The sequence below is a fragment of the Hirundo rustica genome, chromosome 16 (genome assembly GCF_015227805.2).
Source record: "Hirundo rustica isolate bHirRus1 chromosome 16, bHirRus1.pri.v3, whole genome shotgun sequence".
Lineage (NCBI taxonomy): Eukaryota > Metazoa > Chordata > Aves > Passeriformes > Hirundinidae > Hirundo > Hirundo rustica.
This window is the reverse complement of record NC_053465.1, coordinates 8,126,888-8,151,440: the sequence shown is the minus strand read 5'-3', so window position 1 is coordinate 8,151,440 and position 24,553 is coordinate 8,126,888. Positions and strand designations below refer to the sequence as shown.

Below are 24,553 nucleotides of genomic sequence, written 5' to 3'. Positions count from 1 at the left end.
AACTTCCAGAGGTGGGAGCAGAGGCACGGCCGTGCTTCTGCAGGGGCTGCTCTCCTGGCCTGTGTGTTGGCTCTGCCTGTGAATGGGGGAGAGCCACCACTCCCTGTCATGTCAAGATGCGAGATGCACTCTCCCCTTGAGGCAGGAAAGAACAAGGATTGCCAGAGACAGCAGAGCAGAAATCAGCTCTGTCAGGGTTTCCAGGTCCTGCTGACACCAGGCTGCCACTAACAAGGTTTGGGAGGTATTTTTAGCCAAACGGGAAGGGAGGTGCCCTTGGCTTTTTGTTTTCAGCCCCAGGCCAGCACGAACAAGACTCCTGCCACTCTGCCCAAAGCAACTGCTAGAGGCACATTCCAGCCTGGTGTTCCCCTGTCCTCCTGGTGATCCATGTGTCCCACAGGATGCAGCAGCTTGGTTTGAGAACAAATCCCTTCCCACAAGCTGGACTGCGTCACAGTGACCTGTTACAAAGACGTGAGGATTGAAGGGTTGTCCCTGGGGCACCTCCTCACTGCCTCACTCCAGCTGCGCTTTGGCTGCAGAGCCCCTGGCAGCTGCTTGCCTTGGGTGTGAGGAGACACCTGGAGATCACCCCATCTCTCAGAGGACACGCTCCCAGTGATACCAGTGCACGAGCTCAGTGTGCTGAGCTCAGCGTGGCCCAGGCGCTGTACGAGCCCTCTGTGGGGCACAAAACCTCTGTGGTACCAGTGTGGGAAATGCCCTCCTAAAGGTTCGGTTCTTTTGATTTTATTGCATCCTTGGTTTTTTGCCTATGAAAGGCTAGAACTGTTCCTTTTGAGAAAAAAAAAAAAAAAAAATCAGTTTCCAGTCGGCTTTTTGGCTTTAGCTGTGTGTTTTCTGGGCGTAGTGCAGTTTTTCTCAGCTGAGCCATTGTATGAAGTAATACAGTGATAGACTGTCTGTGTGTGTGAGGCTGTTTGTATGGGAGCCTTTTGTTTCTCTCTCTGCAGTGGGAGCCTGTGCTCTGATTGTGTGCATTCCAGGCTTTATCAGCACTGGGAAGATGTTGCTTGGGATTTAAGGTTCTCAGAGATATTCTTGTTTGGCATTCACAAAATCCGGAGACACATGTTGGACATGGGCATTTTATAGACTCCAACAGCACAGCAAGAACTACAACCTGCTTCAATACAAAAGGGAGAGAAGGAAAAAACAAACACAACAAAAAGCTTTTCATACAGTGTTTGAAAAGCTCCCTATTAACAAAACACATGGCATAAAATGTGCTTCTTGTTGTGTTTGGGAGAGAAGTGAAACAAACTGCTTGAGAAATGCATTCATGGGAAAGATGAGCACCGAGAAAGCTGTCGAAATTAAACAGTCACTTGTAACATCCAAACCAACAGGCAGTGCCAGCAGGAAGAGAAGGAAATGGAGTACAAGGTCCGCATCCCAATCAGAGCTGGGCACTGCGGTTCCAGACACGGAACACCAGCCAGCTGCAGGAGAGATGAGCATAGGTCCTTCTCTGAGTACCTGCAGGACCAGGGATTAAATGCTGCCTCTTCCCAGGTGAGAAGCGCTGTTTGACTTCAGTGGGATGGTTGAAGATGAAGCTGGAGTAGAGGTGGAGAGGCTGGTGGTGAAGGTTGTATTGCTTAAGATGATGTGAGTGAGCACAGCAAAGCACTGCTCGCTCCAGCATGGGATGAGATGGAACCTGTTGGAAGGTGAGGTCTCTTGTGGGATCTGCAGCTCTGAGCAGGTTATGGCTGTGGCTTTTGGGGGTGGGTGGACATCCCTGTGCCACCCTCCCAGTCCCTGGCTCCCATGGCACCGAGTGCTCCAGAGCATCCATGGCCTTTGGCACCTGCAGAGAGCTGCAGACCCACCTGGACTGGCCACCTCCACAGTCACAGTGAGTGGCAGCAGGGCCAGCCCTGCCAAGGCAGTGTGCTGAGCTCTGTCTCCTTCCCTGAGACTGAGGTGACAGTTCTCTGTAGCAGTGGTGACAAAGGGATCAGAGTTGTGGTTTGGTTTGTGCCTGGCCATGGCGTACAGGCAGCATGTCCTTAACAGATTATTCCAAAGGGACAGAAGACAACCTCAGCAGCAAAGCAATGAGAAGCGTAAGAACAGGTTCCCAATGGCATTGCACTGGACACTCCCTGCCATCCTCCTGCCCTCTGGCTGGGCAGGCAGCCCTGTCAGATGTGTTCAGGCTTGAGAGCGTCTCCCACCACTAACTGGGTTTTTCTGTGCGGATTTTTTTTTTTTTTTTTTTTTTTTTTTTTTTTTTTATTTTTTTTTTTTTTTTTTTTCTTTTTGCAGATGTCTCTGTTTATGCAGCAATGACAGAAGTGTGATCAAAACAGGCATGTGCTTATCCGAGAGGCAGGGAAGCCGTGGGGAGTTTGAAGTACCATCTTGAACTTAACAGCATGGAAAAGTGGAGTGGAAGGCAGGACATGTTCGAGGTCAGGTGATGTGGGAGAACAATGGAAGCAGTTATGCAGAATTTAGTTATGCTATTGGAAAGGTATTAGTTGTTGTCATCCCAGTTTCTGTTCCTCTGTCCAGCAGAACATCAGACTGATTTGTGCAATTCAGAGTGGCCATACCTCTCCTTTTCCTTTGCGGTGAGTGAACAGAGAGTGGATGAGAGGCTGCAGTACATGCCAAGACAGTGTCACTTGTCCCTTTTGGAGTTGGCTGTGTGCCTGTAAAAGCTCTGCCGCCAGCTGGGAGTTGGGGCAGAAAATGCAGGCTGTCCCTAGTAGCTGGTTTTGAGATACATGAGCTTGTACCTGGCTTTGTGTGAGAGATGTTCAGCACCTCTAGATGCAAGGGAGGAGGAGGAGGAATTCAGTTACATCAGTACTACATGATGGCTAGGTCAATTTAGTGACTTCTGAATGTTTTTATTTGACTACTAGCAAGTGTTGTTGTATTTACTCACTCATCTCCCCATCTGTCTGAAAGGGAGAGAGCTAGAGAATGTAATCTGGTACTGTATAATGTGTTAAACAGTGTAGGAATGCCTTTTTGTGTGCCTCCATCAGAGATGGAGCTATGTGGATGGACAGGGGCTCTGCCAGAGACATTCCCATCTGCAGCTGGTCCCATCCCAGGGCATGGGGCTGAACAGCACAGGGCCATCGATGGTCATCTGTGCATGAGGAAGGTGAGCTGATGTTCCTTGGCTGTGAGCCACGTGTATGATGGACCCACAGCTGGAAAACTGCTCCGCAGCACTTGGAGCACTTCTCCTGTCCTGAACCTGCTGCTAGGCCGGGAGCTTGTCATGCTCTGCTCCTGTCCAATGCAGCCTCTCAGTCCTACCACGCCAGCTTTCCAGTTTGCTTTGTCCCTACATTTATCTTCCTTCCGTGGTTGAACATGTGACTGAAGGCTTTAATTTATTCACAGCCCTCCTTTTGGTAATTTATCCTTTGTACTCTTTGCTGTCTTGTGTTATTTAATTCTGTGAAGCACTCTGGGATTCAGTGTGTGTGAAAGATGCTGTACACAATAACATTATGCTGTATTGTTTGTGATTTGCAGGCCTTCTGGATTTCTAATTCTGATTGCAGCGGTGGTTTGTGTTATTTGTGCTATGGCTGTGCTCGAGGGCCTCAGCTGGATGAGACTTCCATTCCAGCCCTTTCCTTCAGGAGCTCACATCTCATTACACCCTGATTTAATCTTGGCTTGCTCCATTCTGTGTGTGATGGCTGGAAATGCAGGACATGCCACTAGGACATGCATGGATTTGTGGTGTCCTGGTGAAGGCTCAGGGCTAAACCTGGTGTCTGACTCCTTGTGAGCTGTGGTTTGCATTTGGGGAGAAGTGGGAATTGTGCTCTCTGGAGGTGGCCCAGGCAGTACATGGGTTCCACCCTCAGGAGAGGCTGTTCGGGGCAGCCCTGAAGCAGCTGAATGAGCAGAGTGAGAGATGCCTGTGATGGGTCTCTGCTGAGCAGCTGGACACAGTCAGAGCTGGAGGGGCTCATCAGCCTCTTCCTTGTGGGACTGGGAAGCTCAAAATAGGACCAGTCTTGGGGCTGATGGCTTGATGTGCTGTGTTGATGGAGGGATGCTGGCTGCTGCCCACTGCTCTGCTGCCAGGATTGCCACACCAGCTGCACGTGTTCAGTCCAGACCCTGTGCTTTGTGCCAGCTGTAGCTGCAGTTGAGGTGTCTGCAGATCTGGCTCACAGCCTGCTGTGTGCTGCCCTCTGGGTGTCTCACTTGGGTGGATGCAGTGGCAGGAGCAGGAGAGAGGGCAGTAGGTGAGATGGGCTCCTTGAGCAGGAGTGCCCACCTTCAGCTTGGTTCATGCTTTTCCTGAACCTGCGGCGCTTCCCAGAGTCACGAGTGAAGTTACAGCCCAGGATTTCTGTATTGCTCTGTCTATCCAGAGCATAAGGTTCCCATCAGAGCAGGTTTTTCCCCTTGTCCAAACTCTGTGCACAGTTCCACTTTATGCACCAAAATCCACACTTAAATTAAAGTTGAAGGCTCTGGGCTTGCAGCCCGGTATAAACGTGGCCTTCCTGTACCATGCTGCAACACAGGGCAAGGAGAGCTGTGATACAGGGGGTTAGATTCCAGTTCTCCTGGGGCTGGAGGTAGGGGTGGGCTTGGCACATCCAGCTGCTCATGGTTTCCCCTTTTGCCTGGTCACAGGTACGCCATCGACCGCAGCACGGATGCAGAGAGGATCTTTGACATCGATGCCAAAACAGGTGCTATTGTGACAGGAAAGGTCCTGGACCGGGAGACAGCAGGGTGGCACAACATCACTGTCCTGGCCATGGAAGCAGGTGAGATGGAGCATCGCCTTGTGGAGCAGTCTGTGCAGAACTGGAGTGGGGCAGGAGGCGGATTATGGGTGCTGTCATTGCAAGGGTGGCCAAGACACGAGTGTTAATCAACACTGATGTAAAAAAGAAAAATAAATGCAGCAGCACTGAGTCTGACATCTGCCTAGACAACCTAAAAATACTCTTCCTGAGTCGAGCATTAATAAGGGAGCAGCATGGTCGAATAGTATATTTGATGAACACCAATCAAATTTGTGTTATCTCTGCACCATCTCTGCCAGTCATCCCTGTGCAGCTTGCTGCCTGCACTCACACCTGCTGAGCAGCACTGGGGCTCCCGGGGGGCTGTGCTCACATCACCTGCCTCCCCCCGGATCAGTCATGTGCTGTGTGTGGATGTCCCGTCAGCTGGAGCCCCGTGCCACTGCGGGACTGTCAGCACTTGCTTCTGCAGAGCTCTCAGTGTTTGGGGTTCACAGACTGTACCTGCACCTGGCTTTGTAGCTCTGGATGCCTCCTGTGTGCTTGGAGTGGTGCAGGCTTGGCACAGAAGGAATGGATGGGAGGTCCTGGGGCTGCAGCAATGGGAAGGGACAGTGGGAGCAGAATGGCCCAGGCACCATGCTGGGAAACAGAAAGGCATTGCCATATTCTTCAAAGTTTTCCATATTTTGGACGTGCAAGTCAGCAGGGTAGCCTGGGCCCTGCTGTGCTCTGCCTCTGCCCTGCAGTGGGTACCAGGGAGCTGCTGTGGCTGCAGAGCACCTCCTTAACCCTGCTGACATGGTCCAAGGCCCGTCCATCTGTGGGCAGGAGCCTTTACTAGGCTTCACCCGGAGTGTTTCTTTGCTCATTCTTGAGTGTTGAAGCTGCTGTTCATGTTCAAGGAGCAGGGTCAAGGCCTGACTTGGGTCCCAGAGGTCAGATTCTGCCACCCACTCTGGCCAGGCAAGAGCACAGGCTCCATGGCCCTGGGAGAGGGGTGTCAGTGGCTCTGGCTGGACCCCCACTGCCCTGAGGGGATGTCTCTGTCTCTGTGGTGCATCCCAGTCTCTCTCTGTGCCAATGCTCTGTGCTGGGTGATGGGAGTGACCCCTGCACTCTCCAGCTGTGGCACTGTTGTGAGCCCTGCCTGATCACGTCCCAGGGAGGGCAGTCCACTGCCCAGCCTGTTCTGGGGGCTCCATGGGGAGGCTCTGCAGGGAGGAGGGGATGGCGGCATCGCAGCGCAACTCAGCATCCAGAGGAAACGTGAGGTGACAAGAATCAGAAGGACAATATTTACACGCTGTGGCTAGGATTTCAGAACAAGTCAGTAAATGCTGCAGCTCCCCTCTGGCAGGGAAGCCTGTCAGGCTGGATCGGTTCAAAAGCCAGGGAGACTTTTCAGTGCTCTGACTTCTCCCATGGTGAGCTCTGACTCATCCATTTTAGCTGCCCAGACATTCTTCCCAGTGACATTACCCTTAACGTTTTGTAATCATGAAATATTAATGACTGATATTGAATTTAAAGTACAATTTATGTCTGAATCCTCTGGCGGAAAGGGCAGTTGTACAGGTGCATCCTCCTGAGTGATGGAGGGCTTTCGGAGCAGCAGCTGTCAGGATGTGCCTGGCGCAGTGGGATCAGCCACGGCAGCGGGAGCAGGGAATGCAGGGCAGCTGGGAGCAGCACACCCGGCAGTGCAGTTCCTGGCACACGGGTATCTGGCGCCAGCGGTGCTGGCAGGGCTCCGTGGTGCTCACCATGGCCATGTGGGCTGCAGCTGGATGCCACAGGGCCCGACGTCACCAACTCCATCAGAGGCAAGTGGTCATATACTCTCTTTCCTCAGTGAGATGTAAACTTGGCAGGAGGAATGGAACAAACCCAGTGGGAGCCCTGCTGCCCAGGATTGTGCCTGGTGCCTCAGCTCGTTGGGGCTGGTGGGAAGCTGTACCCTCTGTATTCCCGTGGTGCCAGCGCCCGCCTGATTCCCATGGCACCAGTCAGAGGGCCTGGAGTGTGTTGCAATAAGATGTTGCACCCCTGTGGCCTCCTTGAGCTGCCCTCCTGGTCTGCTGTCAGGGCTGTCCTGGGCAGGGTTCGACCACTGCAGGCTGAAGGACAGCCAGCCCCACTGGAAACCCCTCCTTGTTCCCACAGGCAGCCTGTGGGGCTGGAGCAGCTCCAAACAGGAGTCCCCAGCCTGGAGAGCCCTGTCTGGCACCTGCTGCTGCAGCAGAGACCATGTCCGTATTTCCCACCTGCAGATATCCGTGTATTTGCCCCTGAAAGCAGTAAGAAAAGCGGCAAAAGGTGCCCAGCTGTGCCCATGAGCTGTGTGGGCTTCCAGTGCTGGCATGAGGAGCAAGGGCAGCTCTGTCCCCCCAGCAGGAGCTGCCTCGGCCGGCCAGGGACCAGCAGAGTGTTTGGCCTCGCAGCATGGCAGCCAGCAGGAAGCATGGGGGCTGTTCAGCTAATCTGGCCTGGGACCAGGCCAAGCGTTTCCACAGATAAATCTTCATCTCCCTCACAAGCTGTTTACCTTCCTTGGGCTAATATTAGTGATTCTCTTCCTGTTTTCCTCTTTGCTCATGTAAAATGATGAGGCCTTGACTGCTGTGTCCACTGCTGGTAATTGAGATGATAAATCTTCCTGCTGGAGACTGGCTTTAATCAGAGCATTGTGTTTGGATGCAATTTAATGACTCTCATGCTGCTGAGTTTGGGCAGGACTCAGGAGAGGTGAGAGCCATTTATATGTTACTTGGCTTAACTGCTGCTTCCACTTTGCTTCCCCTCAGCTGGGAGCCACGTTTTCAGCTCCAGCCTCTGATGCAGCCACCTGTCAGACGAGTCATACCCCTGGCATGCCCCTGCTCTGTCCTTGGCATCAGCACTCTGGTTTGCAGGCAGCTACAAACCCACCCTGTGCCCCACAGCATCAGAGCTGGAGAGCAGAGTGGCACACCTCAGTCTTCTGTTCTGCGTTTTGTTCTTCCAATTTGCTGAGATAGTGAGGAATAAATTCCACTCCTGCCTCTTCTGACTTCCTTACTAATGTAAAAATTTTGAATTCAGTATTGTACCGATTTGGTCTCAACACAGAAGAACGGGTTGGATGCTGTGCCCAGCAGCGTCCCTGAGCTGGTCTGCTCCAGGTGCTGCAGCTGCACGTGGCAGCCCACGGTCCCCTGGGCTCTCCTCAGACCCAGAGAAGCTGCTGAGCACCTTTTGGTGTGTGTGAGGAGGAGGGCAAATGGCATTTGCTGGACTTGGAGCTCCACAGGAGAGGTTTGGGTATAAAAATGCCAAGTGTTTTATTGGGAGATTGTGTGAGGCTCTGGAGGAGTAAGGGCTGGATCCTGGCACAGCAGAAACCACAAGTCCCCTCCATTCCTGCCACAGCAGGGGTGACCAAGCACTGTCAATCCCTTCCCATCCCTGGGAGCTGCTGCAGAGCTACAGCATTGCTGAGCAGCTGCCCAGAGGTGCTCGGTGTCAGTCCTGTGAGCGCTCAGCTGTCTGCAGCTCAGGGAGAGGGCAAGCTGGCGCTTTGCTTCGGAATATTTAAGAGGAGAACGTCGTCCTGTTCAGATTACTTACCCACATGATTAATTAAATAAGGAAACACTCTGGGATGTGGATGAAGATTCCCCTGAAGCATTTGACCCTTGGCCTGAGGGTTGCCATGCAGCAGGACTGTGACCATCTCATGCTCCAGAATCCTGGCTCTGCCTGTGCCAACCCTGCCACTCCTGCCCCAGAGCTGCCTGTTCTGCTACACCTGGGCAGGGCTGGCTGGCACAGCCTGAGCCACGCCAGTGGTGGAGGCAGCACAGGTGCAGCAGTGTGGAAGCACTGGGCAGAGCTCTGTCCCCCAAGCACAGCAGCTCCAGTGGCTCTGGAATAATTCCTCCCATGTTGGCAAAGGCAGCTGCCAGTCACCAGCCTGGAGCTCCCATACTGCATGGCTGTGCTTCCAGCATCTCCCTCTTGTTCTGTGTGTTTTCCATGACTCTTTCCTCAGTCTTTTCAGATTAATAGCATTCCAAGTCCTGAAGGAAATGCAGAAAAACGGCATGTTTAATTTTAATTTAGGAAAGCGTTTAGGTAGCAGCCTAGTTTTCTCGCTGCTGTCAATCAGGTTTTCTCAAGGCTGACATCAATTAGTTTAAAAATATTGAATGTAATTTTGCCTGACACAACATATTGCAGCCACTGCAAAATATAATTTATTTTAGAAGAAGAAATAATTAAACTAATTTGCATGTCAGTCAGCTGAGCTGGAATACCGAGGAGAGACGCTGCCATGGAAGATGGCTTTTTTTCCCCTTCCAGTTGCCCTCAGCCAGCACGTGCTGCCCTCTCCTCAATCACGGGCTTGGTGCTCCTCACAGAGCCCCGCAAGGGCAGGTGCCTGCAGCACCCTCACACCCTCATCCACCCTCTCTGCTTCTCTTTCTGGCACTGGGACCCGCCTGCTGAGCCTTTGCTCCTGTGCTGGGGCGTTTTGGGTGCGTGCACACAGGCAGAGAAAGCACAGGCCAGAGTTTCTGACCTCGCAGATGTGAATCCCGTGTTAGCTGAGTGCTTTGAGTCTTTCATCATAGATGTGCTCCAACAGTCTTGATCACGCTTCTGACCATCGTAATATCAGTTTATGCCACTGTTACAGAAAACACATTTCAGGTGTTTTGAAGGTAACTTTTTTCAAATATATCCAACCACTTTTTATTTTTTCCACCCGTAAATCCAGGTACTGGCTCAGAGAAAGAGGGGAGTTTGATAAAGCATTGAGAAACCTTCAAATAGACATTGCACAGACAAAACCAAAAGAAGCTGATATGTGCCTCACTGGAAAGGTAGACAAGAGTGCAGCAGTTGCCTTTCTAACCTTGATGTTCCTGGACACGTCAAATTTTGACCCCGTCACTGAGCCAGGAGTGAGCACGAGCCTCAGGCTTCAGCAGTTTTGGAAGGGCAGAAGGAGAGCTTTGGTCTGACAGGGTGCATTTAGAAAGGTCACAGTCTCAGAGCTGTGCCCAGGGATGCAGGATGTGAGCCCTGGCTCGGGAGGGGTTGGTGCAGGTCCCAGCTCTGTGTCCTGGTGGCTCAGAGCACAGCCCTGTGCTTGTGCCCAGCCCTGAACACGCTGTTCACATCCCTCCTCGGGGGCTGGGGGAGGTGGTCTCGAAGAGCAGCTGCTTTGCTCAGGATCACCTGGATGTCCAGACCTGTCACGCACGATCCCAGCAGGTCCTGGGGAGGGTTCGGCACCACTGGGGCTGGTGCCTGCTCACAGCCAGCCCCCACACTGAGGGGCACTAAGGGAGGAGCTCTTCCTCTGGGTTACAATTAGGGAGAAGAGTTGGGGTCCTGGATTCTTCCTCCTTTCAGGCCCTACTTCCTCTCCTCATTCTGCCTTTCCTCGTCTCTCTCTCAGTAATCCCAGCCTGCTCCAGAGCTGAGCAGCGGGGCTGGTTATCCATCTTCCTTGTGGGTTGAGGAGGGGGTGATGAAACGCTGTCATCCTCCTTCTTGCAGGAACTGAACCCTTTTTCTTCCTGCTCATTTGTGGGCATCAAGCGCACACCCCGCCGCCTCCCCGGGCTCCCTTCTCACCCCGCCGCCTCCCCCTTTTTCTCTCCCTGCAAGCAATTGCAGCTCATTCCACTGCACCGATATGCCTTTTAAAATAACACATAGTTCTAGGCTTTTAGTCACGACTTCAGCCTCCCTCCCCCAAAAACAACTATCTAATCACCAGAGCAGCTGGTCTGGGTGAGAGGGAGTGATAACGTGAGAACCGGGTGAAGGCAGCTCTGGGGAGGGGGCTTAGATTCCTGGCTAATTATGGAGCAACACTAAATCTCCTCTCCCCTGGGTCCTCCCCCACCTGATCTGTTGGGGCCAGTATTAATGTTATAGACAAACAGGCAGCAGAACTCCTGCCTGAGCGTGGAGAGAAGCATTAGTTCTGTCACAGGTGCAGCCTCTGGGTAAAACAAAGGAGATGGAGTAAGAGGGAGTTCTCATTTCTGGAGATATATGAGGTGCTTCAGCAAACATCAGGCCCTCCAGAGTGATTTATGATCCCATGGCACAGGCTCAGTGTCCCTCGGCAGTGTGTGTGCAGCTCAGTGTGACGCTGCAGTGAGTGGAGGTGTAAATGCTGCCCCATTCCACGTGCAGAGTGAGCCCCAAGGGAGGGGGGGTCCCCAGGACCACTGCCTGTGTGAGGCTGGGCTGGAGAGTACCAGGGTGAGAGGGCTGCCTTCATGCCAGCTGGTGGATGAGTTTAAGCTGCAATAACAACAAAAACCATAAGTCAGCATAAGAGGCCTGAGTCCCTGGGCAAGAGCCTCAGTGGGGCACATTTGACCCTGGCTCACCTGGGCACAGCAGAGGTGGACAGACAGATCTCACCACCAACCTGTGCCCTTAGCTGATCGCAGCTGTTTCACGTCCCAGCTCCATTTGCTCAGCCTTTGGATGTTGCTGCCAGTCTCGAGCACCTATGGATCAGGATCCAGGCCAGAGGGTGACCTCACATCCAAGTTTTCTGTCCCATCTTGGTGCTGTTTCGCTGCAGCACAGATCCTCGCCAGCGGATGGCTGACCTTTATGGCTGGGACTAGCTTTGGGCAGCTCCAGTTTTCCAGGGGTAGCTGAGGTGGTGTTTCAGGAGTCCTTGGCACACAGCCCAGTGGTTGGGCTTCTTTTGCAGGGTGCAGTGAGGCTGAAGCACATTCTGCAGGTGCTGCTGTCCTGCAGACAGTCTGTGCCACAAGCAGGCAGAGGTGCAGTGCTGGCAGCAGCCACGATGGCCTTTGGACAGATGGGGTGAGGGGTTTGCTCCCTGATAGCAGCAGTTAGCCCTTTGTCCTGAAGCTCTGCTTCTCTTTCTGTTTCAGATAATCACTCCCAGGTGTCGAGGGCCTCTCTCCGTATCCGAATCCTGGACGTCAATGACAATCCACCTGAGCTTGCCACCCCCTATGAAGCGTCTGTATGTGAGGATGCCAAGCCAGGCCAGGTAGTGAGAGCCCCCCAAGCCCTGGTCTGGGGCTGCAGGCAGCACTCTGGACCAGTGCCAGCTTGCCCATCTGTCCCCTTCTGCCTGAGTGCCTGTGCAGCCCCTGTCACAGTGGGAGTCACTGCTGGTCCCACTGAGCCCATCTGCAGAGTCGAAGGCTCGTTCCCCTCTGTGGCTGCAGCCGGCGATGCTGCTGGCTGGGCCCTGCACGTGGGACCCTGGGAGAGGCTGTGGAAGCAGCAGTGGTGCTCACCTCTGCCTTCTCCCCACAGCTGATCCAGACAATCAGCGTTGTGGACCGGGATGAGCCTCAGAGCGGCCACCGTTTCTACTTCACGCTGGCGCCTGAAGCCACCAACAACCACCATTTCTCTTTGCTGGATATCCAGGGTAAGTCCTGCTGCTCCCTTGGCCCAGCATTCTTCAGGCTGAGCAGCAGCTCTGGCCATGGAGAGAGACATGGTCACTGTCTCTCTGTGCCAGCTCTGGGTGCTTCGGGCATGTTGCAGAGTTTCTTGTCAACCTGAAATGGTGGGACTGGTCAGCTAATAGCTTGGATTTCCTCAAGGAGGCTCTGCCAGCTTTATTCCTTGCTGCAAGCAGCTACAAAGCTCCTCTCGTGCTGTCTGGTTAAGCCTTTGGTATTTTCAGGGCTCTCAGTCCCTTTCTTGATGGGAAATCTCCAACCTGCCTGAGGCAAGGAGATGATGTGGATTTATAGATGAACACGCTCCCATTTTGAGCGTTATGATTTATCCCTCTCCAAGGTAAATCCTGGAGCATGGGTCATCTTGGGGCTGCCATGTGGGTGGCTAGCCCCGTGCCCCCAACAAATGGAACAGCTCCAGAGCCCTGGGAGGCAGTGGGGCCAATGCTGTACCCCCAGCCATGGTGGGTTCTTTGGGACACAGCCTGCAGAGCCTGATTCCCTGTGATGTGGTGGCTCTGGGGTGCAGTTCCTCTGTTTTCTGGGGCAGCTCTGGGGTTCTGCATCCCTGAGCTCAGTAGCTCATCCTGGGTGACTCGATGCTGCTGTGAGTGATGGGGTGCCATGCAGGTTCTAGTGGCTGAGCCTGGCTGCTCTTGGACTTCGCAGGCTGTCAGGTCAGGCTGCATTTGTGTGAACAGTAACAATCCAGAAAAGTAGTTATCATGATGCTTCCCATTTTTGGCTGGTGTTTAGGGTGAATTTAGGTGTTGATTGTAGCAGTAGGTACAACAGGGTGTCCTGCAGATACTGGGACCTTCTCCAGCCACATGTGCATGTGCTTGTCACAGGGGCCAGCAGACCACATTGAAATTCTTCTTTTGTTTTAGTTGGGTTTTCTTTTAAAACCATTTTTTCTTCTCTGCTTTTGCAGCTTTATCTGTCAAAAGCCTGGTTTGGTTTGTTCTGAGCTTATCATAGGAGCCTTCTGCTGACGTAAGATCCCTCTTGCTCAGTTTGGTTCAGCATTATTAGGGATAGTCAAAATGGAAAAGCTTGAGATGTGACGGTAGCACAGCTGACTACTGCTTTGTGTCCTGAGTAGCACAGCTGTCTCTGACCTGAGTCCCTCCCCCTCTGCTCAAGCTGCTCAGAAGACTTTCACTTCTTATCATGTAAACAGGCTTTAATCCTCAGCAAGATTTTGCCCCACACCCAGCGATTAACTTCCCTCACTTTCCTTGAAGGACCTTATAAAAATGTGCTTGAACAGGCTGAGCTACACCCGGGTGTCCATCCCTGCCCAGACCCTCATGGGGCTCCCAGCTCTGTGCCAGGCTGTCTGCCATGGCCAGGTTGCCATCCCAGAGCCACCACTGCTGTTCTGTTCTGGCAGGGCACATGGCTGGGGGTGTACGGAGCTCAGCAGGGGCTGCTTGGCTCCCTGGCTCTCTGTGGGGGCTCACCAGCAGTGGCCCAAGAGCTGGCATTGCAGCAGATGCAGGACACGTGTGCCACCATCTCCTCCAGAGCTGATGCTCTCTTGAGTGGGATGAGGCTCTTGTGACACGGGGTAATTCTTTGTGCTAAATGATCCCTCGAGCTTTTTGTGTGGTGTAACACTGCATAAAATGAGTAAAAGCTGGCATCACCTCCCGCCTCCTGCTCTTGGGAAAACAAATGTTGCTGCTGCAGGGTTATTCCCAGAGTGTTTGGAGACCCTCCCAATTGCTGAGCAGCGCTGTCTTCCACAGCGAGCGGAGGTGGCTGCCTGTGGCAGATGGAGGCACCCCTCATTTCTCACAGGGTGCCTTGGTGCCGTCTCCTTCCCTTTGACTTCTGCCCCCTTCTCCAGTCCATCAGCTGCCCCGGGTACGCTCACCTTTGCCCCTGCTCTCGTAGATGTCCTTGCTGCATCCTCCCTTGCGTTCCCCCGCTGCTCCCCTCTCCTGCATTCACCCCTCTTGCACTTGTCTCTACTCCCCCGTATAAATATCAGTGGTGACAAACTGCTACCACCAGCCCATCTGTTTCTTTGTACAAATTTGTAGCCAGTTTTGAAACGTGATTTATAAATATTGCTTTTGCAGCCAAGGAGTGACACTGATGGATGTCAGCACAGATGGATTCTCTAAGCTCTTGCTTAAATCCTCTCTTTTGCTTTGCACCTACTTCACTTGGCTCCTTCGTGGCACCAGAAAGCCGCCTCGGGAAGTGGCTTGTTCTCAGCAGGGTGGGGACCTGCACCAGCTCAGGAGCTGGGCAGGGCAGGAGCACCTGGCATGGTGGGGCTGCCTGTGGGGAGCCCGGGGGGCTGGGAGCTGCCAGCAGTGTTGGGGCTCCTCGGGGGTCCTGGGTGTGGCACACAGAGCTGCGCTGGCTCCGGTGCTCTGGGCTGGAGGTGCAGAAACCAAGGGTGTCCCTGCAGGTGACCACATGGCTGAGTTACAGGCGGGTGGCAAGAGCTGGGCTTTTGGAAGCAGCACCATTGCCTATTGGTGTCTCTCTTTCCGTGCTTTTGCTGTGTCTGAGGGAGCTCTCACATGCTTTTTGATTGATCAGACAAGGAGTAAGTGTCACCTGGGGTAACAACAGCAATGATCCAGGAAGAAGATGCCCATCAGATGGAGTGACTAAAGGAAGAGATGGAATTAGAGAAGCTGACTGCGTTAAGATCCAACTGGTACCATTCCAAAGGCATTCACCATCCTCTGTTCCCTAACTCGCCTTTTGCTGGGTTTTCTGGCCTGAGAAAATTGATTACAGCAAGATCAAAGGCAATTAAAGCCTGAAATCATGTTCTCCAAGAAATGCTAATTGTGTTGGAAGGGATGGTAGAAAGCATCCAGGCCCGGCAACCTGGAAGGAGTGCTAGGTAATATGGAGTGACACATGGAGCTACTGACTCCAGGGCTCAAGGGCTCGGCAAGCAGATGTCTGAACTCTCTGCAGGTCTCATTAAGTGCATGTAATGGGTGATAGAAGATCTGAAAATCCTAACAATCAAAAGCAAAATGCTAGGATTTGAGGATTGCCTGAGGACAGAAGAAGCCTCCTCCAGCCCCGCAGGGATGCCCCTCTCAGCACAAGCAGCACAGACACTCGTTTGACCGGGGTGGAGGTGGGATGTTTGTGTGTAAAAGAGCACCAAACCTCCTCGGGGCTGAGCAAACAGCGACGGAGCAGCAGTGGTGCTGTGGCCTGGTACCCAGAGAACTGGAGAGAAGGATGAGGCAGAAGGGAAAAACAGGATGTTTCTTCTGCCAGCTGCACCACCTGGGGCTGGAGGAGGTCTGCTCCCTTGGGACAGCTCTGGCAGCAGTGTGCACACAAGCCCAGCCAGGTGCCAGTGCTGTCCCCAGAGCCAGTGTTCCCACGCTCTGGTGCAGCAGAGCAGTGCTGGAGAAGGGGGAGATGGATGCTCACAGGGCCCTGTGAGTGTGGGAGAGGGAAGGGACATAAAAATCCCTCCTGCTTTCCTAGCACTGTTTAAGATTGAGTTATGAGGAGGATTTATTAGTTCTGTCTTCGAGGCTGCCAAGAGCCTCTTTGGAGAGGGAGTCTGGGAGACTTAATTATTTTATTATTCCTAGTGATGTTAAGCTACCCACCAGAGTATATTGCATTTCCAAACTTTTCTCTTAGGGCACTATTGATGAGTCCCTGTGTGTTCAGCTCATGTCAGCTCCTGCCTCATCCAGTGTCCTACTCCTCAGGTGGACGGAGGGGCCCTCTCCTGCCCTTTCACACAAGGTGATGTGATGTAACACAGGATAATGTCACTGCGTGATCAGAGAGAGGGTGGCAGTGGAAACCTATGAAGAAAATGTCATTTTGTGCAGCAAGAAAGTAGTGATATTAAAAGGTTTGGGTTGGGGCATCAGAGGACACTCAGCAAAGCCGCAGCAGAAGGTGCAGCTTTGTGGGGACTGGGCAGGAAACCAAGTGTGGAGACCCAGGCTCGTCTGCTCAGAAAAGCTGTGGATTAACGTGTGCTCACATTCCAGTGCTGCTCCTGAGAAGCGCTGCTCCTCAGCTCATCACCCCAGAAATGGATTTGGCAGGAAGCTGCTGCGGAGGAAGAGACACGAGGGCTGCGGGGCCACGGCTGCCTGGGCTGTGCCAATGCAAACAAATCTGCACCAAGACACATCCCAAAGCAGCTGCTGTGGGTCAGCTACATGTAAAGAAACAACTGCACCAAGAGAAATGGCAATTGTTTTGTAGGAGGTTGCTTTGGATGCATTTTCCAGGATATACGTTCCAAGATCTGGGCAAAATTTTCCCGGCAGAACACTGGGGGTTTTTTGGAGTATCTCAGGGGGGAACACAGAAGTTTGCAAGTGACAGCGGTGCAAACACCCAACAGAGAAGAGTTCAGGGTGGTGGGGAGCAGAGGGTGGTGGGCAGGTGGTGAAGCCATTTCGGTGCCAGAGGCAGGTGGTCCCTGCCAGGCTGGGCTCTGGCTGTCGAGCCTTGGTGAGCAGTTTCATCGGCGTACACGTGAAATTTCTCTGGACCTCCCTCCTGGGATGAAGGGCGCCTGTCACCCTGTTCAGGAGATAAAATATAGTTTCGTGATGTTTAAAGTAGTGTTTGTAGCTGCGATTTTTGTTGCTCCCTTACATCAAGTTTTGGGTCACAGGGCAAACCCTCAGCCCCTTCCTGAGGCGAGGTTTCTCTGAGCAGAGAAATCTGTATGAAATCTGTGTGAAAGCTGCGTGTCTGTCATGCAGCTGTTAGATTTAAAGTACCTGCTTCTTTATTTTGGTTTGGTGGGTGGCAATATTTCTTTTTCAGTGGTGCCAGGCTGTGTAAACTGTCTGGGCTGAACTGAGGTTGGTGCCTGCCCCTGTGCCACTTGCACATGTAGTTCCCCTTGGTTTCTGGAGACTGCTTCTAAAAATACAGCATGCCTTGTCGCAGGTCCCTAACAGGAGCTGGAGCTGGCTGTAAACAGAGGGGAGTTGCCAGCATCCTGCTGCGTTTCCAGAGAGGTTTGGTGCTACCCCTGTGTTTACACAGTGCTGAAGAGCAGCTGGGGAGTTCCCAAGCACTGTGTTCCTTCAGCCCTGTGTGAGGGTTGGGCTGTGCTGCAGTGGAGGTGCAGGGCTGTGTGCTCAGGGATCCTCTGAGCCACGATCTGACCCCAGCCTCAGACTGGGGACCTGACTGGTGTGACAGTGACAGCAAAGGTGACCTTCCTGGGCTGTGGCCAGAGCCTTTCTCTCTTACAGCACTTTCGTCCGTCCTTTTTGTCCTGTGGTTTTATCTCCACTCAATCCAGTTGTCTGAGGCTTACTTTTAGCTGGGCTAGCTAGGAGTTAGTCCTGGCCTCTTGCTGAGATGGTGCCATTAACATTATTTATATCCTCCTGCTACACTGCAGCAAGGAGGGGGGGCCAACACAAAATGAGATCTCATTACCTTTGTGCAAATGATTCGCATAACAATATATTTTTTTCCTAGCTTATCCTTGGTAGGCCACAGGCAGCTCTCAGATGTTGCTCCCACCACACTTGGTTCAGCCTCTGTGCACCCAGGGGCCAGTGCTCCCCTGTTCCTCCTGACACCTCTGCCCAGTTGCCATGGTGCTGCTGCCTTATGCTGCTCCGGGAGTGTCAGCCACAGTGGCTGGTGTCCCGCAGGACAGGAGTCCATGCTCTGCAGTGCCCTGGCTGCCACACAGAGCCTTTGGGATCTGCTTCCTGGCTGACCAGTAGATCTTCCATCCTGGCTCACCTCCTGTCCCCACCATGCCCTGTGTGTTCCCATGCAGCACCCAATCCATACTGCAATTTCCGTGATGGCAGCAGCCCAAGGGCCAGAGTTACAGTAGATGCCTTTTCCAATCCAAGAGCTGATTCACAGAGAAAGGGGATGGTCTGGCATAAATCAGGTCCGATGAGGAGAGTCTGTAGACAGCAGCACCTTGCTGTGAGTGGGCCAGTCTATGGTTTATTAGATAAAGACTGCAGACAGTCGGCAGTGGCTTGTGACACCTGGCTGCAATTGTCACCTGCTGTTCAGCCCCGTCCTGCCCATGCTGCTGCTGGCTGGCAGCCTGCAGCACCCCTGAGCAGGGAGTCAATCCCAGTGTCAGTCCCTGCCCTCCCTCCCTGCTCCTGGTCGGCAGCAGCTGCTCCTTGGGCTCATGGCTGGCACCAGGGCCCTGGAGGGTCCCTGAAGTGGCTGTGTTAATCGGATCTTAATGACTTGTGCTGTGCCAGCTGAGCCCCTGAAGCGGCAGGGTGTAAGCAGATGGGGAGGAGGATGCTGAACTTGGCTGGGAGGCTTGGAAGAAGCTCTGCCTACTCCTTCAGGAGTTACAGAGGATCACAGGGGTATCTGGCCCTCTGACTGAGGCAGGACCATTCACTCATGTCTCTTGACTTTGGAAGAAGCAGTGTCTGTTCTTGCAGTCTCAGTGCCACCTGCAGACCCCGTCTGTTCTTGCGTACATGTCAGCAATTGACGTTTATCCTGATTGTGACTCTGTGGCACTCTCAGAGGGTCTTCTGGAAGTTTTTCCCCTCTCTCTGTGCCACCTGCATTGTTTGTCAGCGTGGTTCAGACACTCATGTGCTGCTGTTCCTGTGCCAGGCTCACTCCCAGGTGTGGTGACAAAGGAGATGCCAGGCTGGCCCTGAGGTGCTGCTGACAAAGGATAACGTGCTGGAGTGGAGTGTTCAGGCACTCAGGCTGCGGGGGGGCTGCAGTGCCAGGGAGCCGTGAGCTGGGTCCATGTGATGGAGGAGGGGGAGACCCCAGGCTCTCTCAGGATGGAGATGGTGCAGGAATAGCTGCTGTTCATCCAGAGCATGGAGGAGCTCCTGGCAGGTCCTGCAGGCTGTGATGTGGGGGTGACTTTGCTGCGGTTTCGCTTGTTCCCTGCAGACAACACAGCAGCGGTGCACACGCAGAGAGTGGGCTTCAATCGCCAGGAGCAGGACGTGTACCTGCTCCCCATTCTGGTGATGGACAGCGGCCCCCCAGCCCTGAGCAGCACAGGGACTCTGACCATCCGTGTCTGCGGCTGTGACAGCAGCGGGGCCATCCAGTCCTGCAACAGCACAGCCTACGTGGTGTCAGCCACGCTGAGCCCCGGCGCCCTCATCGCGCTGCTGGTCTGCGTCCTCATTCTGGTTGGTGAGTGCCTGCCTGTGCCCCGAGTCCTTCCTGTCCTGTCCCAGCTCCACTCCATCAGCATCACATGAACGTGTGCAGGCGGGCGCTGTGGGCACAGAGCTGTGGGCACAGAGCAGATCTCCATCTGTCTCCTCCCTGGTAGCTGCAGCATGGGGGGCACAAACCTCAGCCCCTGCTGGGGGAAGATCCCATGTTTGCCACAGCTCCTGCCTGCTGGGCTCCACAAGAGCGGAGTTCCCCGTGCCAGGCAGGTGTGATGCTGCCCAGCAGAGCCCGGAGAGCTGCTGGCTCACTCCCTGCCTAGACAGGCAGGAGCTAAGAGCCGCTTGCCAGCGGCCATGCTGTGCCCACAGTAGATGGGTGGGTGTGCTCCCAGCATGTGGGCAGGTGTGGGGCACACTGGTGTGCTCTTACCTAAAAAGGTCAGTGTTTGACTGTGTGGGCAGGATGCAGAGCTGGGCTGTGGTCAAACCAGAGTGCTGCCTACGTCAGGAGCTGTACCCCGGGAATGCTGCTGCCTGCCACTGGCACAAGCTTTGCTGGGCATGGGGAGTGAGTGCTTGTGTGTGTGTGGGAAGGGGCTCTGAACGGGGAACGTTGCAGTGCTGTCAGGTTTAGCACAGGACAGTTGATGGGATGCAGCTGCTGAAAGCCCTCTCTGGCCCCAGAGCTGGCTCCTGGCTGGCTCCAAGGGCTGGCCAGAAACCTGTGGGACGCAGCACATTGCTTGGTGAAGTCTCCTCTCCTTGGCAGGGCTCTGCTCCCCATCTCCTGCTGCATCTCCATTCAGAAAACCCTTTCCCACAGGGTGCACTTTACACTGGTTTCATTTTCCAACGCAGTGCAAACAAATTTCTGCCTAATTGCCCAAACGAATAAAGTGCACATCGGTGCTTTAAAGGTGATGGGCTGAATGGATGATGATCCAGGACACAGCTGCAGCTCGCTGCTCAGGCTCTGTGCCATCTGCTCCACATTCACCCACTCAACCCAGTGTGGCTGCTACCGTAAATCATGCACCCCCTTTTCCTACCCATCCTCTGCAGAAGCCATCCGTTTGTCTGTCCAGCCGTGTGTTTATCCTTCTGTCTCGGTGGTCACGCTGCGCGGCAAAGGAAGCTCCCAGTCTGCCCCGGAGCCCGGGCAAACCTCTCTCCAAGCCAGCACGCAGCACGGCTGCTGCTGGATGAGCCTGGCTGATGGGAACCGTCTGGCAGGCTGGCAGGGGTCCCTGTGCCAGGGGTGCTGTGCCTCCACACCTGCCACCAGGCAGGGCTCGCCCTGGCCCTGCAGGAGCACAGCGTCCCCGAGACTGTGCGCCCGTCTGACTGTCTCTTCCTTTCCCAGTGCTGGTCCTTCTGATCCTCACGCTGAAGCGACACCACAAAAGCCACCTGACCTCTGAGGATGATGAGGACATGAGGGACAATGTCATCAAATACAACGATGAAGGAGGCGGTGAGCAGGACACGGAGGCCTACGACATGTCAGCGCTGCGCAGCCTCTACGACTTCAGTGAGATCAAAGCTGGTGATGGAGGTGGGGGGCCAGGAGAGGGGGCCCCGGGCAGAAACCCAGCCTCTGAGCTCCATGCCCTCCCACAGTGGGTGCAGAGCCCAGACCTGGACTTCTCTGTGTTCAGAGACTACATCTGCAGGAAGGTGGAGCAGGCGGATGAGGACCTCTCTGTGCCGCCCTATGACTCATTCCAGACCTATGCCTTCGAGGGCTCGGACTCCCCAGTGCCCTCCCTGAGCTCCATCAACACCTGGTCCAGCGGCTCGGAGCAGGACTTCTCCTACCTGGGCGGCTGGGGGCCGCGTTTCCGGCAGCTGGCAGCGCTGTACGCGGGGCGCAGGGGCGAGGAGGACAGCGAGGAGTCCTAGCTGCCCCCCAAGCCCGCGGGCTCCGGGCCCCGAGGTGCCACACGGGCATCGTGCGCTCCCGGCCCGGACCCCACGGCCGCGGGCACCGGGAGACTGCTCCGCTGCAGCTGCCTTCGGCTCGGCGGGGCTCCGCACCCGCCTGGGGAGCGCGGAAGAGCCACCGGGGTGTCCTCATCGCCTCAAAGCAGTCTCTTTTAAAACACCACGCGCTGACTTAAGAAGGAGAAAATCTAATTCAAGAGAGTTTGGAGAGGGTTTCTCCCCCACAAATTATCATTTAAATAGATCTGTTCGGTGATCCCCATCCAGGAGAGGAAGAGCAAACCGGGAGCCTTTTGTTGTCTAAATTGTTTTTGTCACTTGAGTCAGAGCATTTAAAGAGCTTTGATTTCTTTAAGAGCTTTCCTTGCTGAGGGAAACAAGCTTTTAACTTCGGTTCAGATTTTCCCCTCCTAAGTTTACTTGCTTTTTGAAGTCTTCCTTCTTGCTGCTCCCCGTGGGCCTCCCAGTGCCCCCCGGCTGCGGGCACGGTGTTGGAGGGAGGATGCCACGCCGGGATCACATCCTGCACAGAACGGCCGCTCACCTCAAACCAGGATTCCCTTCCGTGCTGCAATCACTTCACCCCTGGCTGGTGATGTGAAGGGGATCCCCAACACTCCCTGCACAGCAGACGTCGTCTGCAAAGCCCTGGTGTGCCCCACAGCCCCAGTGACAGACAGGGACGTCCCACCTGTCACCGAGGAGTGATGATGTGTCCTGGGCCACAGAGCAGCTGCGGTGCTGGGGAATGCCATCGGAGGGGCCCAGGGCAGTACCCCAGGTGGGCTCTGCCAGCCCCTCACACGGGACCCGGGGTTTGCAGGGCTCCCAGCCAGGACCTGGCTGTCACCAAATGGTGTGAGCTGCTCAGGGCAGCTGGCAGGACTCAGTGCTCCCTGGCCCACAGTGGCTGGGGAAGAGCTGCATCCCATGGAGGACCTTGCTGCAGGGTGCGGGAGAACCCCAGCCCCCGGCTGGGAAGAATAATTCCTGCTCACACCCAGCTGACAGCAGGGCATCACCATTAGCAACAGAACAGCCATCCCCAGGAGGTGTGAGCGAGGCCAGAACCCGCTGACACCGCTCGGGGGCCGAGCTGGCTGTGAGCTGGGCAGCACATCTGTGACACCTCGGGGTACCCAGGGTGTCCCCACCCCAGCACAGTATCCTGCAGCACACCAGTGTGAGCTCCCAGCAGGACTGCTTTTGCATGTAATTCCTGGGTTTGGGAGGCAGGTAAGGAAGATGCTAGTGGGATGTGCCATTGCTCCTCAGGCTGCAGATGATTCTGGAGGAAAGCACTGGGTGCCCAGTGCCTTCCCAGCCCGCCAGCTACCACAGGGAAAACTGAACGGCCTGTAGAGTGATGTCCTTGCACAGCACCTCAAGGCATCCTGGCTGGTGCAGCTCCTTATCTGTTCGTGTTGGGAAAAAATCAATTATATCATTGATAGGTAACTGATACGGTCTCCCAAGGCCTGACACATCCTGGGCTTGTCATTGGGTTTGTCCTTTTAGTTTAACCACACTGTTTTCTCTCCTCGGAGAAGGTTTAACTGTAAGTGTACATGCGTGTCCATTTTTTTTTACTGTGTGTTGCTTCCCGGCTGCTGGCATTGGTCCTTTGGCTGCAGCACGAGACCCGGCAGCAGAGAGGGACAGGACCTGTCTGCCACCTGCCCTCAGCTGCTGCTGCCCACTGCCACCACGGCCCCTGTGCAGAGCCCAGCTCGGCTCATACGGGACCAGGAGCTCCTCAGGCCCCTCTGGTCCCTCCGAGGAGGCGATGGCACTGTGGCTGGCGCCTGTGCCCAGCGTGCTGCTGGTTCACTGTGATGATGCTGGGGAGGCAGCGGGGCCCTCGAGTGCCAGCGCATGACACCCCGCGCCTCCAAGCAGGAGAACGGAGAAAGCCCTCTCTTATCCTCAGGAACGTGTTCGTGTTTTCCCTCTGCAGGGCTGCAGAGCTGTGCCCGAGCCCCTCTGGCACCGGCCCTTCCTCTAGCCGAGTGTTGTGCAATAGCAGGGCTCTGTCCTAGGAGATGGGGTCTCACAGGGTACGTGTTTAGCAACCCTCCCAGCGGGTTCTCCCCCATCCCTGACCAGCCCGTGCTCCCCGGCGCCATGCACACACGCTTGCGTTTTCGTTTCTATCCCACGTGTAAATACGGGAGGAGCGCGGGGCCGAGCACCCCCTGCCCGCCCCCGCAGGAGGAGCTGGCAGCTGCCACCACGTCTGATGGAGTCACTTGGGTTTTGTTTCTCTACCCAGATGAAATTAGAAGGTTGATTTCCTCACCCTTGTTTTGTTGTTTTGTTTTTTTTGGGGTTTTTTTTGTCAAGGTCTTTCTGGGACCTGGAAATAAATTATTTCCTTGTCGTCTAGCCTGAGTCTTATGTGCTTGCTTTTTTTTTGTTTTTGTCTTTTTTCCTTTCCTTACATTGCCCTGCCATTGTGGTCCCTTTGGTGCCTCCCATGAGGGGCTGGGTGGCTGACATGCTGTGGCACAGCCAACCCTTGCAGCATTTTCCTTCTGGCAGGATGCTGCATCTCTGGCTTGTTCCCATTTTTCATTGAAATGCTCATCAGAAAAAGCTTCTTCAAGAGAAGGGTCATTTTTTTCTCTCTGAACTTGAAGGAAATGAAAATGAACAATGGAAAAAAAAAATGCCCTTGGTTTTCTCCATCCTTTCAGGAGAAGGTTGGGTTGTGCTTTGAGCAGCTCAAACCATTCTATGAGTCTGTAATTCTTCATGGCTTCGGTGCAGCTTAGCATTGTCAACAGCTTTAGTACCTGACCCATTCTCATTTTGGTGATGCTGTGTGTTACAGCAGCATTCAGTGTTACTGGCAGCAGCTAAAAAACCCTCCTTCAAACTCAGTTTTAATACTGAAATGATGCAAATAAATGACATTCTGGCCTGACCACAGCTAAATCAATTGCAGGTGGTTTCCTTGGTGCCCAGGAGCTGGGGACGGATCAAGGTACTCATGGCAAAGAAGAGTGACCCTCCCTGTGCCTGGGAAGCCTCACTGAGGTGGCTGCAAATGCTCCAGCAGCCATCAGTGTGACAATGGCACGCCATGGAGGGGTGGAGCAGGCACAGAGAGAGGGGACATGGCCGAGCTCAGCGGTGGCCTCTGTGTAGGTCATCAGATAGAACAGGCAGACTTTAAACTGCTCCATAAAGCAACAGTCATTTAAGCAGCATCTTGCAGTCCTGGCTCCGA

General features: G+C 54.2%; 1 protein-coding gene across 8 annotated transcripts in view; it reads left to right on the top strand.

Annotated features, from left to right (window-relative positions):
• The window catches only part of CDH22 (cadherin 22), a 97,213-nt gene that overhangs the window by 52,729 nt on the left and 19,931 nt on the right, over window positions 1–24,553 (top strand). For 6 of the 8 annotated variants that reach the window (XM_040079941.2, XM_040079940.2, XM_040079939.2 and 3 more), the window contains 5 exons: window positions 4,657–4,793; window positions 11,696–11,817; window positions 12,090–12,207; window positions 19,142–19,393; window positions 20,741–23,706. In XM_040079941.2, the coding sequence (XP_039935875.1) occupies window positions 4,657–4,793; window positions 11,696–11,817; window positions 12,090–12,207; window positions 19,142–19,393; window positions 20,741–21,279 (1,168 nt within the window). In that variant the 3' untranslated portion in view covers window positions 21,280–23,706. Of the gene's footprint in view, window positions 1–4,656; window positions 4,794–11,695; window positions 11,818–12,089; window positions 12,208–19,141; window positions 19,394–20,740; window positions 23,707–24,553 lie in introns of those variants that run through there. The other 2 variants (XM_040079942.2, XM_058422709.1) reach the window with 2 other exon arrangements.